Source organism: Phaethon lepturus, unplaced genomic scaffold (genome assembly GCF_000687285.1).
Source record: "Phaethon lepturus isolate BGI_N335 unplaced genomic scaffold, ASM68728v1 scaffold763, whole genome shotgun sequence".
NCBI lineage: Eukaryota > Metazoa > Chordata > Aves > Phaethontiformes > Phaethontidae > Phaethon > Phaethon lepturus.
Window position 1 is genome coordinate 38,646 of NW_010526710.1, and position 14,960 is coordinate 53,605.

The 14,960-nt window shown below is 44.6% G+C and overlaps 1 protein-coding gene across 1 annotated transcript in view; it reads left to right on the forward strand.

The window, feature by feature from the left end:
• Positions 1-14,727, forward strand: part of ABCA12 (ATP-binding cassette, sub-family A (ABC1), member 12) — a 53,011-nt gene extending 38,284 nt beyond the window's left edge. The window contains exons 32-45 of the mRNA XM_010283130.1: positions 957-1,011; positions 1,506-1,683; positions 3,591-3,706; positions 4,322-4,481; positions 5,809-6,077; positions 6,719-6,929; positions 8,576-8,685; positions 9,303-9,447; positions 9,593-9,727; positions 11,140-11,243; positions 11,503-11,595; positions 12,048-12,153; positions 13,232-13,369; positions 14,608-14,727. Coding sequence (XP_010281432.1) covers positions 957-1,011; positions 1,506-1,683; positions 3,591-3,706; positions 4,322-4,481; positions 5,809-6,077; positions 6,719-6,929; positions 8,576-8,685; positions 9,303-9,447; positions 9,593-9,727; positions 11,140-11,243; positions 11,503-11,595; positions 12,048-12,153; positions 13,232-13,369; positions 14,608-14,727 — 1,940 coding nt within the window. The remainder of the gene's footprint in view (positions 1-956; positions 1,012-1,505; positions 1,684-3,590; positions 3,707-4,321; positions 4,482-5,808; positions 6,078-6,718; positions 6,930-8,575; positions 8,686-9,302; positions 9,448-9,592; positions 9,728-11,139; positions 11,244-11,502; positions 11,596-12,047; positions 12,154-13,231; positions 13,370-14,607) is intronic.
• The last annotated feature ends 233 nt before the right edge of the window (positions 14,728-14,960 follow it).

Sequence of the window (14,960 nt, forward strand, 5' to 3'; positions counted from 1 at the left end):
GGCAGAGGCCTTCACTGGAGGTTGGAACTGGCCCGCCAGAGCCTCACAAGTTCCCCTCATTGTTAGAAAACTCTGGTTTTGTAGGCACAAATTGCTTCTGAACAAAACAAATGCACTGTGATGAACAATACTAGTATATTTTGAACTAGCTGTTCTCCTTGGTAAAGAAGTACTTAAACTAAATCTTATCATCATATCTACACATGAGCAGAAAACTTCTCTCTTGCAGCTCATGCTTGATACAAACCCATTTTTAAGGGATCTTTTTGGAAAACATCACACTGGGCTTACAAACACAGTAACTAGATTTTTGCTAGTTGCATTGGACAAAACGATCTCTTCTTTTTTTCCTAGCTGTATAAGACAGAATAGTTCAGAATTAACTCATTGCCAAACTGGGAACAAAAGTGTCTGTAGCTTACTTGGGATTATGCTAACATCTCAACAGATGCCTGTGTTGAGAAAGACATATATATCATCGGAAAATTATAGTTGTGGAATAAGCCAATAGGGAACGATTTGTTTCTGATGATAAAAGAACAAATGAAATGCAGTGAGATCATCAAGCAGCAACTTTAAAATGAAACATATTCACCAGTTTTGAATATGTCAGTGTTGAGGAATCCCACCTAAAATACATGAACCCACGAGCGTGTGCCTAATTTTAGGTGTGGGAGTGCTCTCACTGAAGTGAGTGATACTATCAGCCAGATAGGTGCAGAACAAGGCCTAGGGTTTAAATTTCAGATCTGCTGTGCATCAAAGTGAAGTCATAGGAGAAATGGGGATGCTCAAAATTCTGCCTAAGATCACACCAAGATGACAGCAAAAATCAGCTTTTGATATACTTTTCTTCTCTACTTGCAGTATTCTGTATTACTGTCAATCTCAGGAACTGGTGAAGGAAGCTTTAAGTTAGCCACACTTACAATTTCTTTTCTTTTTGTTTTTTTTAGGTATTTTCTTAGCAGCTCACCCATATCCTGGAGGACAGAGTCAAGAACAAGTAATGTAAGAAGATTCATTTGGCTGATGCCTGAACTGTTTAACTTCAAAAGAAGCAAACCAGCTTCTTGGAAACCATAAAGCAGCCTAAATTACTGAATATCTCTCTCTAAATGTTGAAACTGCTCTCTTCCTTTGCCTTCATTCCCTCTATACATGAATAGCATCCTGCATGCTGTAGAGCTGCAGATTGCTGTTAGGGTTTCTTCACTGGATCCCATGTAGATCTGGAGGTCACAGTTACAACATCACATGTTTTTGTGTTTTGCCACAATATTAATTATGACATAATTTTCCTTCTGACCTTTCCAATCAATGCTACGGTACAGTGTTACAGCTCAGTGCTGTGAGTCCTTTTTGTTAGGCGTAATTATTGTCAGCAAAAGTTGCTGGCACAGAACCAGGACCTCTTTGCTTCTGAGCTCTAAACAATGCCTCTGCAATGAGGCAAATCTGCCACTTTGACTCACCACATACATCTTCCTCCACTTTCTCCCCAGGCTCAACAGCTTACTCGACATCATCGTTTCAATGTCTGTTTTGGTTGGCTACTCTATCACAACGGCAAGCTTTGTGCTCTACGTGGTAAAAGAACATCAAACAAAAGCCAAACAACTGCAGCATATTTCAGGCATTGGGATGACAAGCTATTGGGTGACTAACTTCGTTTATGATCTGGTAAATAATACACATTCCTAAATGCACCAAGAGTGGCATTATGCAGCAGGGGAAAAAAAGTTCTTTAAAGTTGGTTGCCTAGACTTCTTAATACTATTACTACCAAGAGCATTATGTAGTAATTGTTCTCCAAGGCATTGAAGACTATTAAATGTGAACCGCAACACTGGATTTTGCTAAGCAAAGGCATTCCTTCTCTCTTGAGTGTATGCAAAACACTCAGCACATTTATAAGAGCGCAACACAGAACAGGGCAGAACTTGATCTCAATTTTAACATGCAAGCAGCAAGCTGCTTTTCTGTTAGCTTGCAGAGCTAGATTAGTTGTCATGCCGGCTTTACACATCTGGGGTCGGGCTTTGGGGCTTTGAGGCTACAGCCATTTTGAAAACCCTGGGAGCACAGGGTGTGACGTTGGCAGACATCTCACAACTGACAGTCCCCTCTTGGGCAAAAATATATTGCTGGGTTGAATGCTCTCTTTAAGATTATATATTATAAAGGTATTTAAGTCAAGAAAAGCTACTAACGCAGGTATATGCCTTCCAGGTCCTGAGCAGGTTCCTTTCTACAGTGCTGCACTGTGCTGTATAAATTTACTACCTTGTTCCTGTAGATAGTTGAGTTCCCCAGCACTGTGCTGCATTATGTGGCATAGGCCTTGTTCTTCCCGAAATTAAGTTCCCTCGTGGTAAAGAGAGTTAATGATACTGCTGGAAAGCATTGCTGGGCTAAGAGGATAAATATGCAGTGTCTGTAGACTAAAGTGCTTTGTGTCTTACGAACTACCTTCAGTGCACAATGTCAAACCCTCACATAGATAGAGATCTGCAAGTGCAGACTCTCCTTGTGAGCTTTGGCATTGCCAGCTATGCTGTAATGGCGATGAGCTCTATGTATCCGACACATTTCTGTTGATGCAGTTCTGCTAGTGCCTAAAAATCCCCGTGACACCATCAGTTCCTGAAAATACGAAATCTTCAAGGGCATTTGGGTGGCCAGCCCCCTTTGATGCAGTGAGGGCTAAGGGCTGAAATCCCTTGGGGAATGTGAGCCTCTACTCTTTCTGCAGAGCACAGCCTAAGCTTCTTGGTGTTTTGGTGACACACATGCACACTAACAAAGCAGTCCTAACCATACAGTGCTCACCACTAAACAGTCTAAACTGCCTGCTTATAGAGGCTGGTGTGATTAGGCAGCAGCACTAGTATCTCCTGCCTTGCACAGGGGGCTTGAAAGGGGTCTGAAGGCAGCCTGGCTGCAGTCTGGCTTGGCAGAGCAGCCTTGAGTCACAGCGCAGGGGCAAGGATGGGGCAGGCCTGTGTCTGCTTCCCTGATCGGGGCCCTCGCTCCAGCACTGCATATTTGTAAATCAGCCTGTAGAAAAATCCCCAGAGTCCTTGCCACAATCAGTATTCAGTGGGCTGAAACTAATCCGGCGCTCTCAGCAACTTGATATTTCTCAACAAATCCCTGCCAGTAAATTCTGTTAAATCCCAAAGCTGGGGAAGAGAGGAACGTCTCAAGGCAGACATTTGGTAGGTCCCTGGTTTGACTCAACATTATAAAGACCAGATTTACAGGGCACAGTGAAGTGGTCTGACTGCAAGGCTAACAGAAAACGCAAAGGGGTATTTTTGATTCACAGCCTTTTTTTAAGGCACTTTCTGCCCGCAGTCCTGAATGTTGAGGCTTAGCCTATTCAAAGTGGCTTTGTGGGAATCCATTTGCAAGACTCCCGAAAGCCTCAGGAGGACAGAGACCCCACTTGTATTTGGTTTCCCTTGGAGAACCCAAGCTGCATTTGTGGGACCAGATTCAGACCTGGCATTGTTGCTTCTGCATAGTTCTAAAAAAATGTTTAAGAATTATCGTCCTAATAACATCTTTTTAATATAATTTTGCAGGTACTTTTTATGGTCCCTATTGGACTCTCAATAGGAGTTATTTCATCCTTCCAGATACCAGCTTTCTGCAACAACAATAACTTACTGGCAGTATTTCTTCTGCTGTTACTGTTTGGGTAAGTGTGGAGCGTAGTTATTTAAATATCATCGCATGGAGTGAGGAACTGGGTATTGCAGGCTGCTGCAGTTTGGGATCCAAGAGCGGCATACGTGGGCGTTTTTCTCCAACACGCACTTTACAAATGGTGACTCGTTGCTCCTTCCAGGAACAGTGGGCTAAAATGGCTGTTGTCATGCCTACTTTATTCAAAGCAAACTCAACATGAGCGTATGAAATATTCAGGGTCACAGTGACAGCCCAAGCTGTAAGCAGATGCTTACTGAACTATTGCAGAGTTCGAGATACAGAAGCATTTCAAAAATCAGAGAGGAAAAATAAAACCCAGCAGCAAAATTCAGGAAAACTTAGCAAAACCGTCTCCCTGGCTTTGAATCCTCCAGGCCCAGTCTGTCTGCTTTCAGTCAGGTCTCTGTGTTCAAATATGTATCTCAAACTTTTTCTCCAAATTCTAAGAGATACAAGCCATTTTTCCTTCTTTAAGCTCCTGTAATATGGGAATCTATTCACATGCCGAAAAGGAACTGTTAGGTTGTCTGAGGTCTTTTGTTATTTGTTTTCAATCGCTCTTTGCGTTACTTCTAATATTCTCTGCACTGTTGGCAATTTATAGATATGCAACGTTTTCATGGATGTACTTGCTGGCTGGGTTTTTCAAAGAAACGGGAATGGCCTTCATCGTTTACGTCTGCGTCAACTTGTTCTTTGGCATCAATACCATCATTACTCACTCGGTTGTATTTCTGCTCTCCCAGGAAAAGGCCACTGATCAGGTAGGAATCCTACTAATACCAAACCCTTGGTGAAACAACAGGAGGCTTCTAGTTGCGTTTGGTGGGTTCGATCAGGTCCTCAGCAGCTGGCTGGTTTCAAGATATTTGAGGTAAACCAAGCAGAGGACACTAGCTGCAGGACTGAATGAGGTTTCGTATAGACAGAACATGAGTCAAAGAGGAATCCTGCTTGTCTGTAAATCTGCACCACCAGCAAAGGAGGAAATGATGGTGACAGAGGGGAGAGTACAAAAAGAGAGGTAAAAAACTGCTGTGCAGAGAAGGGCAGGAGGTGGGTGTAAATGATAAAAAGTTGTTGGGGACTTTGAACCATTGCTAAGTTCTTGCAGTATGAACTGTGGAGAGTGACAACTAGATGCCATTGCCCTGAGTCTGACATGTGCTGCATTAAGCCCAGCACCAGCTGTCTGTCATGTAGATCTGTAATGCAATCATCATCTCCCTGTGAGGATGAAAAATGCCTCAGAGACAGTGATGATTCCCTAAAGTAAAGCCTTCTCTTAAACTGAGATATCCCTGGGAGTCACTGGGATAAAATGTACACCTTACATTTAGTTTTCCTTTTTTATAAAGGACAGTTGCTTTGTAAAACAATAGTTGGGTTGGATTTTTCTCTTTAGCTGGACAGCGCTTGTTTAGCAACCCCCTGGATTTTAGGGGTGCGCAACTATGATCATCTTTTATCCCTCTGTGTCCCTGTGGCAGGGAGTCAGCCTCTTTCCATTCTAATTTACCACCTCTCCACTTTGCTGTGTGTGCTAATCCTTTCTTCTGCTAGAAATGTTCCAAATCTCTATGTATGAGAGTTTGTGGGTGTGAGACTGCCCTATGTCCATTAAAGCCAAATCTTGTGGTTTATGGAGGTGTTTGTTCAAGGAAAACAGACAGGACAGTGCTCCAGAGGAGCAGGACTGGGGAGTAGGCTGTGCTCCGCAGCAGGCTGGTGCAGCGGCTCCGTAGTTTTGGGATGCACAGTGCAGCTCAGTGGCAGGGCTCAGCTCCGGCTCTCGGCGGGGTTTCTGGCTGCTGCATGCACAGGGTGAGGCGGCTGGAGTAGCAATGAGGGACTGCACCGGGAACTGGCTACTGTTCCCTATGGGTGATCACAACCTCGGAGCTGCCTGTTGACTTTTCTGACCTTGTGCCTGTGAAACGAGCTGTCTCCAGAGCTCTTTGCTTTCAATTTATCTCTGCTTCGAGACACAAGCAAATCCCAATGTAATTGTTACACTTCAGTCCCACAGTAAAACCTATGAATTTATTCCATGAATAAAAAAGTGACTGTGCTGCTTTTTGTTTTTTTCAGGGCCTGCATGATCTCGCTGAAAACTTAAGGCATGTGTTCCTTCTGTTCCCACAATTTTGCTTTGGCTATGGCTTGATTGAACTGTCGCAGGATCAGGCCCTGCTGGGCTTCTTAAAAGCCTATGGAGTGGACTACCCTGACAAAACCTTTGAGCTGGACAAGACCACATCCAAGCTGTTTGCCATGTTTATCCAGGGCACCGTGTTTTTTGCCATTCGTCTTACAGTTCATGACAGGATGATTCAGAGAGTCTGGAACAACATACTAGAGTAAGTAACATCTGGAGTCTTGCAATGAAAACAGACCAAGCCAGCGCTCAGTGGTTTAATTCTGGGCTTTTGCACCATCATTGTCAATTATGAAGCCCATAAATTTCCAAGACACTTCGCAAACCTGCAGTAAGTTTTTTCTGGCAACAGTCCCAGTACCTACCAGTAATTAGAATATTAACTAATAGAGGTATGGGTTACCAGAGTCCCTTGGTAGTCCTTGCTGGCTGAGAGTATGGCTCTCCTTTCAGGGCTCTGGGTTTGGTGGGCCGATGTTCAGCTGGTTGCTAAGAGCAGTCAGTCCATTGGCAGCCTCCTCTGAATCCATCTCCTCTGGCTTGGGTAGACACAGGGAGGAGCGAGAACAGTCCTGCCATCTGCTTTACAAGTGTGTCCACAAGGCAGGACCTCCTTCAGCTCAGAATATTTTCTGAAAAAGAGAAAAAAAATAGGCAGAAAGAGAACATTGAGTTTTTAAATTCCATAAATGGTGCAAAGACCGGGAGAGAATAGAAACTGTGTAACTGTGTATGTTTGCGTGCCCTGGGATCTCATGGGAAGGCTCCTTAGTATCCCAAGCACACAGGCCCACTGCTGTCTGCTTGCCAGAGGGTAAGGTCGCCTCTCTGCCCTCCCCATAGGTTCCTGTTCGACAGAGTGCACGGCAAAGCATCACTTCTGCCACCTGTGGCTGAAGAGGATGGGGACGTGCAGGCAGAGAGGAACCGGGTGGAGTCTGGCAAAGCTGACTTTGACGTGGTGCAGCTCCAGAATCTCACAAAGATCTACCACCTTCCTCACAAGCGCATCATGGCTGTGAAAAACATCAGCCTCGGGATTCCTGCTGGAGAGGTAAGCAAGGGGAAAAGGCTGTGGACACCTTTCACCCCGCGGAGGGAGGCTGGAACAGATCCGCAGTCCCACTGTCGTCTTCTCTCCCAGTCCTTGCTGCTGTCCCAGCATGACTGTAATGGTTTGTTCTGCTATGACCTCTGCTTCATTCTTTTGCCTTATTTATTGATTCGTGGTGTTACGGTGGTGATGAAAGGCTCCTGGTGCATTTGGGACACCAAGTGACAGTTTGAAGGCACTAGAAAGAGGAAAAGTGGACAGGACCGTGGTGGAGCTGTATTCAGAGCAAAATGTCTGCATGCTGTGTTTGTACAGCACCTAGCACAGAGCAGTCTCGGGGGGGTCACTGTGGATTACCATATGGTAAATGAAGACAGCAGAATTTGTCCAGGTGCAATTACTCACCTAAACTGCCTGGGACACAGAGAGTCAGACTTATCTGCTTGTATTTTCCCATAAGGGAAAGGCAAATCACTTCAGCTGAACACACATTTTCATGAATCAGGACTTAAAACTAAAGCAAATAACATTCTTTGGTCATGTCAGTACAGTTACCTGCAAAAACACTGATTCATGAGAAAAGACAGGAGCACACAGAGCACCTCTGAGATCCAGAGGAAAATGCGAGACCAGATTCTACCTCAGGCTGTGCACCTGACTTGTGGAGAAGCTTGGAATTAATCCTTGGTACCCAATTTTTTTTAATTGCCTGGATCCCACTGAGATGAAAAGACTCAGGGTGCTGGGCAGGAGGACAGCAGCCTCACTTGGAGACTGTGGTGCTGATCTTTTTGGCAGAGGGTTTTTTCCCAAGCCACAACTGGCATCGAGGTTTCTAACTTCTGGCAAAAGTCAGCCTGATGCTCGTGGAGTTTAGGGTGCCATTCTCCATCTGTCAGCAGAGGCCATGGCCTTGCACCACAGACAGTGCACAGATGCTGTCCCTGCACCGACTTGGAGGTGGGGAAGAGCCTTGGACCAATGCTGTGCATCTGCAGCGGGCCCAGCACGCGAGGATTTTCAGATCAGCTGGTCTGTACTACCAATATCAAGATAACAGTTACCATCAGCACAGTGGTGATTGCTTATGCAACACACAACTGTGTATCTCCAACCTTAGCAATAAAACATAGATTTTTAGCATGAGATACTGAACTCTACTACAGGGAGCCAGTTCTTAATTTTATTAATGTAGTGCATTAGTGAGATTATTTGACAAAAATCTTGTGTCACATTAAGGTTTTACCAATGACAGCACAAACCTCACTCACCTCGTTCCTATGAATAGCTCTGTCCCTGTCAGTAGAAGGCTTTGCACAAATGAGATGATCAGGCTTTGGCCTGTCAGATGAGCTCACTGCAAAAATGCACCTTGCAGTAAAAGGAATGACTATTAGAGACACATCCTTGATTCTTCACCACATTAAACAAACGGTCCTAATATAAACTGCAGTATATTGCACCATAAACAACCTCCATTATAACGTTCATGTGCTCTGAGTACCTCTGCCGCTTTTGCAATTCATCTTGCTCAAGGGTCCGGAGAAAAGAAGAGACAAGATGTGCTGAGCACTCATCTCAGGACAATATTTCTGTATTATAAATACAGCATGGTTATATTTCTACCTTTCTTTCCCACAACCCAGTGCTTTGGCTTGCTTGGCGTGAACGGAGCTGGAAAGACGACCATCTTTAAGATGTTGACAGGCGATATCCGAGCATCCAGCGGAAGGTTGCGGGTCCAGGATGATTCTGGGTATGGAGGATGTGATTTCTGGGGAAGGCATGTGAGCAAATCAGCCTGGGAGCAGTTTTCAAGGCTGGAATGAAAAGAAATGTAAAAGTCTAAACCAAAACATTCAAAACAGAGTGAAAATAAATAAGGCAGGGAATTTCATCCTTTGAAGATGATATGGTTGCTTCCGTAGGGTTTGCATTTTGCTGTCGTACCTCTGCTGTTCTCAGTGGTGTTTCTTTCACTTCATTCCATTGCAAAAGGGATCAGACTCAGATCCTCAGCTGAGTGTGATCCCACTTCTGAGCTAGTGTCTGGAGACTAGTAGGACTCCTCTCAGAGCGCTCTTTACCAGGAGGAGGCTTGGTGGCAGCTGTGCCATCTGAAGTCCCAGCAGTAAGTGGAGAGCTATGTACTAGACATCATGGCTAACAGATGTCGCAAATACAATTCGTCCTTTGCAGAACTGAAGGCCCGAAAGCTGAAGGTCTGCAAATTCACAGCATTTTCCTTTAAGGGCTGGGGAAGGGGTAGGAAGCAGGAGAAAGGTGTTGGGTTTTTTTCTCTCTCCTGTTTTAGTTCCAGAGTGCATTGGCAATTCAGTGTGTTTGAAATGACTTGCCGACTTCCTTACACAGGTCCTTGAATGACATTAGTGAGGCACACTGGTCACTCTTTGGCTACTGCCCCCAAGAAGATGCCTTGGATGACTTGCTGACGGTAGAAGAGCACATGTATTACTATGCTAGGCTCCATGGCATCCCAGAGAGAGAGATCAAAGGAGTGAGTAGCACTGGGGCTTGACTTAGAGCATTTTCCAGTTACTGAAGGCTTTTACATTGATTTAATTAATCTTTCAATAAATAGATATGCGCGTGGTAACTTATGCCTGGACCTTGTTGTGAAGGCTGTACTCTTGCTCCTATAGGTTGTACTCCAGCTTCTCCACCGGCTGAATCTGATGGCCTATAAAGACAGAGTCACCTCGATGTGCAGCTATGGCACCAACAGAAAATTGTCGACAGCTCTGGCTCTCATTGGGAATCCATCAATTCTGCTGCTGGTGAGAAATGGGGGCCTCGCTGGGGGGAAGAGGAGCAGATCTCTAGGCTGGCAGAGGTACTTTGACAGTCTAGCAAAAACTTCTCAGGCACAGCTTGCAGGATACTCCCCAAATGCCCATACTTAGCCTGATAACGTATGCATCAGAGGAAAGTTTAGGTTCCAGCACGCACCCAAATTTTCTTTGAAGGCATAAGAGAGTGGTCATGGTAAGTCTGCCAGTTTCTCTGTTAGCCTCTTTCAGAGGCCAAAAATAGATCCTATATTTGCCAATTAAATTCTCCTTGTTCCCAGTGCTTGCTTTGTTTTTGTGGGGTTTTTTTGGTTTTTTTTTTGTATCGACTACCCTGCACAGTGTTGCAAGAAAAGCAGCATCCAAGACGCTCTCTGTGGGAAAGCAAAGGAGCAGCTTCCCTCAGGATTAAAAGATAAAACTATTTTTCTAGGTTTGGCTTCCCCTTTTGTCTTTCACTTTGAACTTTCCAGTTCTTCCATGAGATATGCCATTGTTAAAATACACCTTTTCGTGCAGTTTTTCCACTTGCTGTGTTTTGAATGTGTGCAGTGCTCTCTGAGCAGGCTTCCCAATATTAAATTTGATACCTAGTGGACATAAATCTCAGTTGCCCCAACTTGTATCAAGCCCAGCACTACTGCCTTTACTTCTGACCACATACACCAGCCCCCTAGCTGTTTTTGTGACATAAAAAAATCTCAATAAAAATAGAAGGTGGGGAAATTTCCTCCGTACTGAGTGCTGCCTGAACCCAAGCTGTTTTATTTCTGCCTTACATAAGGCATTTATCCTCAATAATAACAATTTGTCAATCAGAAATTGGCTAACAATTTTTATCAGCAATGCGTAAGCTAGGAGACAGTATACCATCTTTCATCTCTGGCTTACTGTCTCTCTAAATGAAAAAATGCAATACTTCGTCAGCATATTGAGAGGGAGGCAAAATGCAAGTGCACGTGGGAACCAAGTGCCAGTTGATAGCTCCTTGTCTGAGGTTATGCCTGTGGTGTTTATGGATATTTAAAACACCATGGTATAAAATGCACGGAAGGGTTGATCTTAGATGGTGTTGTCACAGCCAGCCAGTTCCTCTAGGGTCCAATGGAGGTTGAGAGTTCCCACAAGTCACCATGGGAGCTGTGCAGTTCCAAAGGGCAGTGAGGATGGAGGTCTCAGCCAAGCTGACTTGCTTCTGCTTGAAGGGAGCGTTAGGATGCCTCGGTCAAATCCATAATGCAAATGAAAATAATGCTTCTCCTGGATCTGTACCAGTGTAAGCTCTCCTGTGGATCCTTACTAGCCAACATAAAACTAGTGATGAGCTTAAAGAGAGCACAAGCGTTAGGATGATCAGATTTTGAGTGCAAATTCACATTCAGTCCTGTCTTTCCCAACAGGATGAACCAAGCTCTGGAATGGATCCAAATGCTAAACGCCACCTTTGGAAAATCATCAGTGAGGAAGTGCAGAACAAATGCTCAGTGATACTCACATCCCACAGGTAGGGCTGGTTTGGCTCTGTCTCCGGTCTTAGGGTCTGCAGGTGGTATGGGGAGGCCCGTCTTTCACACTCCCCGTTGCTCATCGTGGAATTTCGGGGCAGGTTTGGCCGTTTGTTGTTGCTGAATGTGGGTGCCCACATAGACCCACAACACTTTAGTACTCTAGGGAATATCAGAAATGTTCTCCAATCACTAAAATAACTACTTTTTCTACCTTCTCAATGATGTATTAAGAGTTTCTTGGTTGATTTTTTTCAGCATGGAAGAATGTGAAGCCCTCTGTACCAGGCTGGCTATTATGGTGAACGGGAGTTTTCAGTGCATTGGTTCTTTGCAGCACATCAAGAGCAGGTCAGTAAAATGTACCTATTCCACTTTTACCAACGAGCATATGGAGTTACTAACCTACAGCTTTGAGGGCTCAGAACACGAGACCTTTGTTACAGGGCATCAAAATAACGTCATTTTCTGATTTCTGTTTCTTACTATACCATTGAAATTCTGTGTTAACTAATGCACTCTCTACTCTCTCAGCCTTTTTTCCCAGAGATGTGTTCCCCAAAGTAATCTGTTCACTGCTGAAAATGTGAAATGCATGTTAGGGTTGAGCTTCAATTTTATTAGCTATCACAATAGCTCGGCTTCTTATTAAGATTCACTCCAGGTTAACAACCTTGACCCCATTCAGGCTGCACTCTGCCTGGATTAGATTTCCCCAAAGAGGCTGTGCAGCACTCTCAAAGGATTTTCTGTATCTGTTTCTCTTTCCTACTGTGTTAATTGTGGTTTTCTTTTTCCCCCAGGTTTGGAAGAGGATTCACTGTGAAGATGCACTTAAATAGCCACACAGTTAGCACTGAGATGCTGACAGAGTTCATGAAGTCACACTTTCCAAATACATGCCTCAAGGTAAGCGGGACAAACGCTTTCAGGAGAGGCCCTCTCAATCCCTTCAAATTAACCAAGAGGATCTTGCAAGATAGACTCCGTGTAACACACTGTGCACATAGATCTGTGCTCTCGGAGTGCAGGGGGTTCATACACGCACACCAAGTTCCTTGGTGGCTTAAATAACCTCAGAGCCAAACAACTGCAGTGATCCTATACAGCAGCTCTTAGGTGACCCTCTGCCCCAGGAAGGGTCCCACTGAATGCCTGGACTGTGCATGGAGACACACTTGATATTCAGAGGGTAATTGGATGGTTGGGTGCTTCCAATAACTGAGTAACTGTAAAACCAGGTAACTGAGTGATGAATCCCATCCTGCGGGAGAAGGATGGACTTCACAACTCTATGAGAGTTATATTCCGAAGCCGTTTATTGTCTTGTCTGACTCCAATATATATCATAATTTTCGCTTAGTCACTGCGCACACACTCATGATTGGTTACAACTTGTTACACACACTATTGCAATTGGCTATATACAAAATATCACGCGCTGTCCACGCGCCCCTCACACAGTCAGGATTGCTGCTTGCAGGTGTTCCTGTTTTCCTCGCTTCTTCTTAGTTGTTTTCCACAGCTCCTTCTCCTCAAGGCCGAGCCGTGCAGATATCCAGCTGTTTACCAGCTTCTCAGTGCCACAGCTCCTTCTCCTTAAGGTCGAACCGTGCAGCTCAATGCCACAGCTCCTTCTCCTTAAGGTCGAGCCATGCAGGGTGATCCCAACACCATCCGTCATCTGTAATCCATTAATGAAAATGGCAGACGTGGAGCTGGAAAATGCCATGGCTACCCTCAAGCTTCCAGCTCTGGGGCTTAGTTATCATCTCCCAGTCACAAAAAACTCCCAACTCTGGTCAATACCAGACAATAATATTCTTCACCTTTGGGAGCCAGAAGGAGTGAAGGCACCTGCTGCTCCTTCATTCTCCTATGGTTCACCTCCTCTTTGCTTTTGTTCTCGGCCAGGCAGCCGTCAGAGCTGTTGGCTCTTTATAGGCAGCAACCCCTTAACTTTACCCCATCACTCTTGTTCCTACAGGATCGGCATTTCAGCATGGTGGAGTATCACGTTCCAGTCTCTGCAGGAGGGGTAGCAAATATATTTGATCTCCTGGAAGCCAGCAAAGCAGCCTTCAATATCAGGCACTTCTCAGTGAGTCAAACGACGTTAGAGGAGGTAAGGAATTAAAGATATGTGGCCATCCATTTAAAACTGTTAACAGGGGAGCAGACTGATGGTTGCACATAATGGACTGCTGCACACAATAGACTGCATTTTGAAAGGGATTTCCATCTGTATTTCCCCTGGGGATACTTTATCAGTACTACTGCCTCCAGATACCTGTGCTGGTGCTAGGGAAACGCGCACAGAAAGCTGTCTGTAGCATAAAGGATCTGTTCTTCCCTCTGCCACTGCTGATTTCAGCAGCTGTGGTGGGTGTGGATGAAGGGCAGGGTTATGGATCACTCACGAGTCCAGTGCTAGGCTTCCCGGTGGTAGACTTTTCCCACCAGTCCTGGAAATTTGCTCAATTTCACTCTTTCTTGTACCGTATTTGGGTTGTAAGTTCATTTAACTTACTCCAAACCTAGCTTTCATGGTTAAGTTCCTTCCATTTTCCCTTGGAAAAACATTCACACTGGCATCAAAATCTTGTATCAAACACATCAGTGGAAGGGATGCCACAAGGACTATCTGGAAGAAATCATCCTGTCGAGCAGCAGGATCCTGATATATCAGATCTGTCACAGAGAGGGAAGCAAGAACTGCAGCCCTGTAATCCTATGAATTGTTAAACAGCGATCTGGGGGAGGAGGTCCTCAATATTCTTTTTAATAAGGGGCAGTGGTTGTGAGAGAGACGGGCAGACAAACAGCAGGAAGCCCCAAGTCATGTTTTGTGGGAAGACAGCTTGGATTTGTGTGTATGCAAGTGTGATTGCAGGTAGTGTTCTAGTAAGAATATTTTATGTATTCATTAGATACTGTTCAAACAAAGACTGTTACATGTGATTACATACACCTATCTGTATAATATGCAGTTGTGCGTGCACGGATGTCAATTATATATAGACAGATGGGTTTATAAAGTAATAATATAGCTGTATTACACTGATCGAAACGAGCTACCATACGGGTATTACCTCGCTAGTACTTCTGAAACGCAAGCTGCAGGACAATTAGGTTTTGTACCGGAATGTCTACCTCTGCATCCCGGGTGTCGATTCAGCATCCATTGATTTACATTAGCCTATGGAAGCCCAGCATTTGCAGTTCTCAAATCCAGCCTAAATCCATTCCTGAGCACTCTTGCCAGGCTCACAGTCAAATCAACAGCCATGCCTTTTCCACATTCATTTGTGTTATAAATCCTTTATGCCGTCACATACTGAATGTTTGCCTTTAAACTTCTAGGTTTTCATCAACTTTGCTAAAGATCAAGCAGATCCTGACGGCGTGGACACAGTTCCTGATGTAACACTGGACAGCTCTGACACAAGTAGCCAAGATAGCACCATAAGCTCCATCTATTGAAGGGACCCAACCACAAGGGATCATAGAAGCTTGGGGAAAAGACCTGATGACCCCTCAGGGTTCTTCCAGCCCTGTTTTCTATGATTCTGGGATGGTGGGCATAAAACCTCACATTTTCTTAAAGTACCTTTTTTTTTTTTGATATGCACTTATTTTGTTACTAGGAACATGGTAGGCATTTAAGACTGGTATTTGGTTACAAATCAGACTGGTCTTTCCACAGGCTCTTTCCC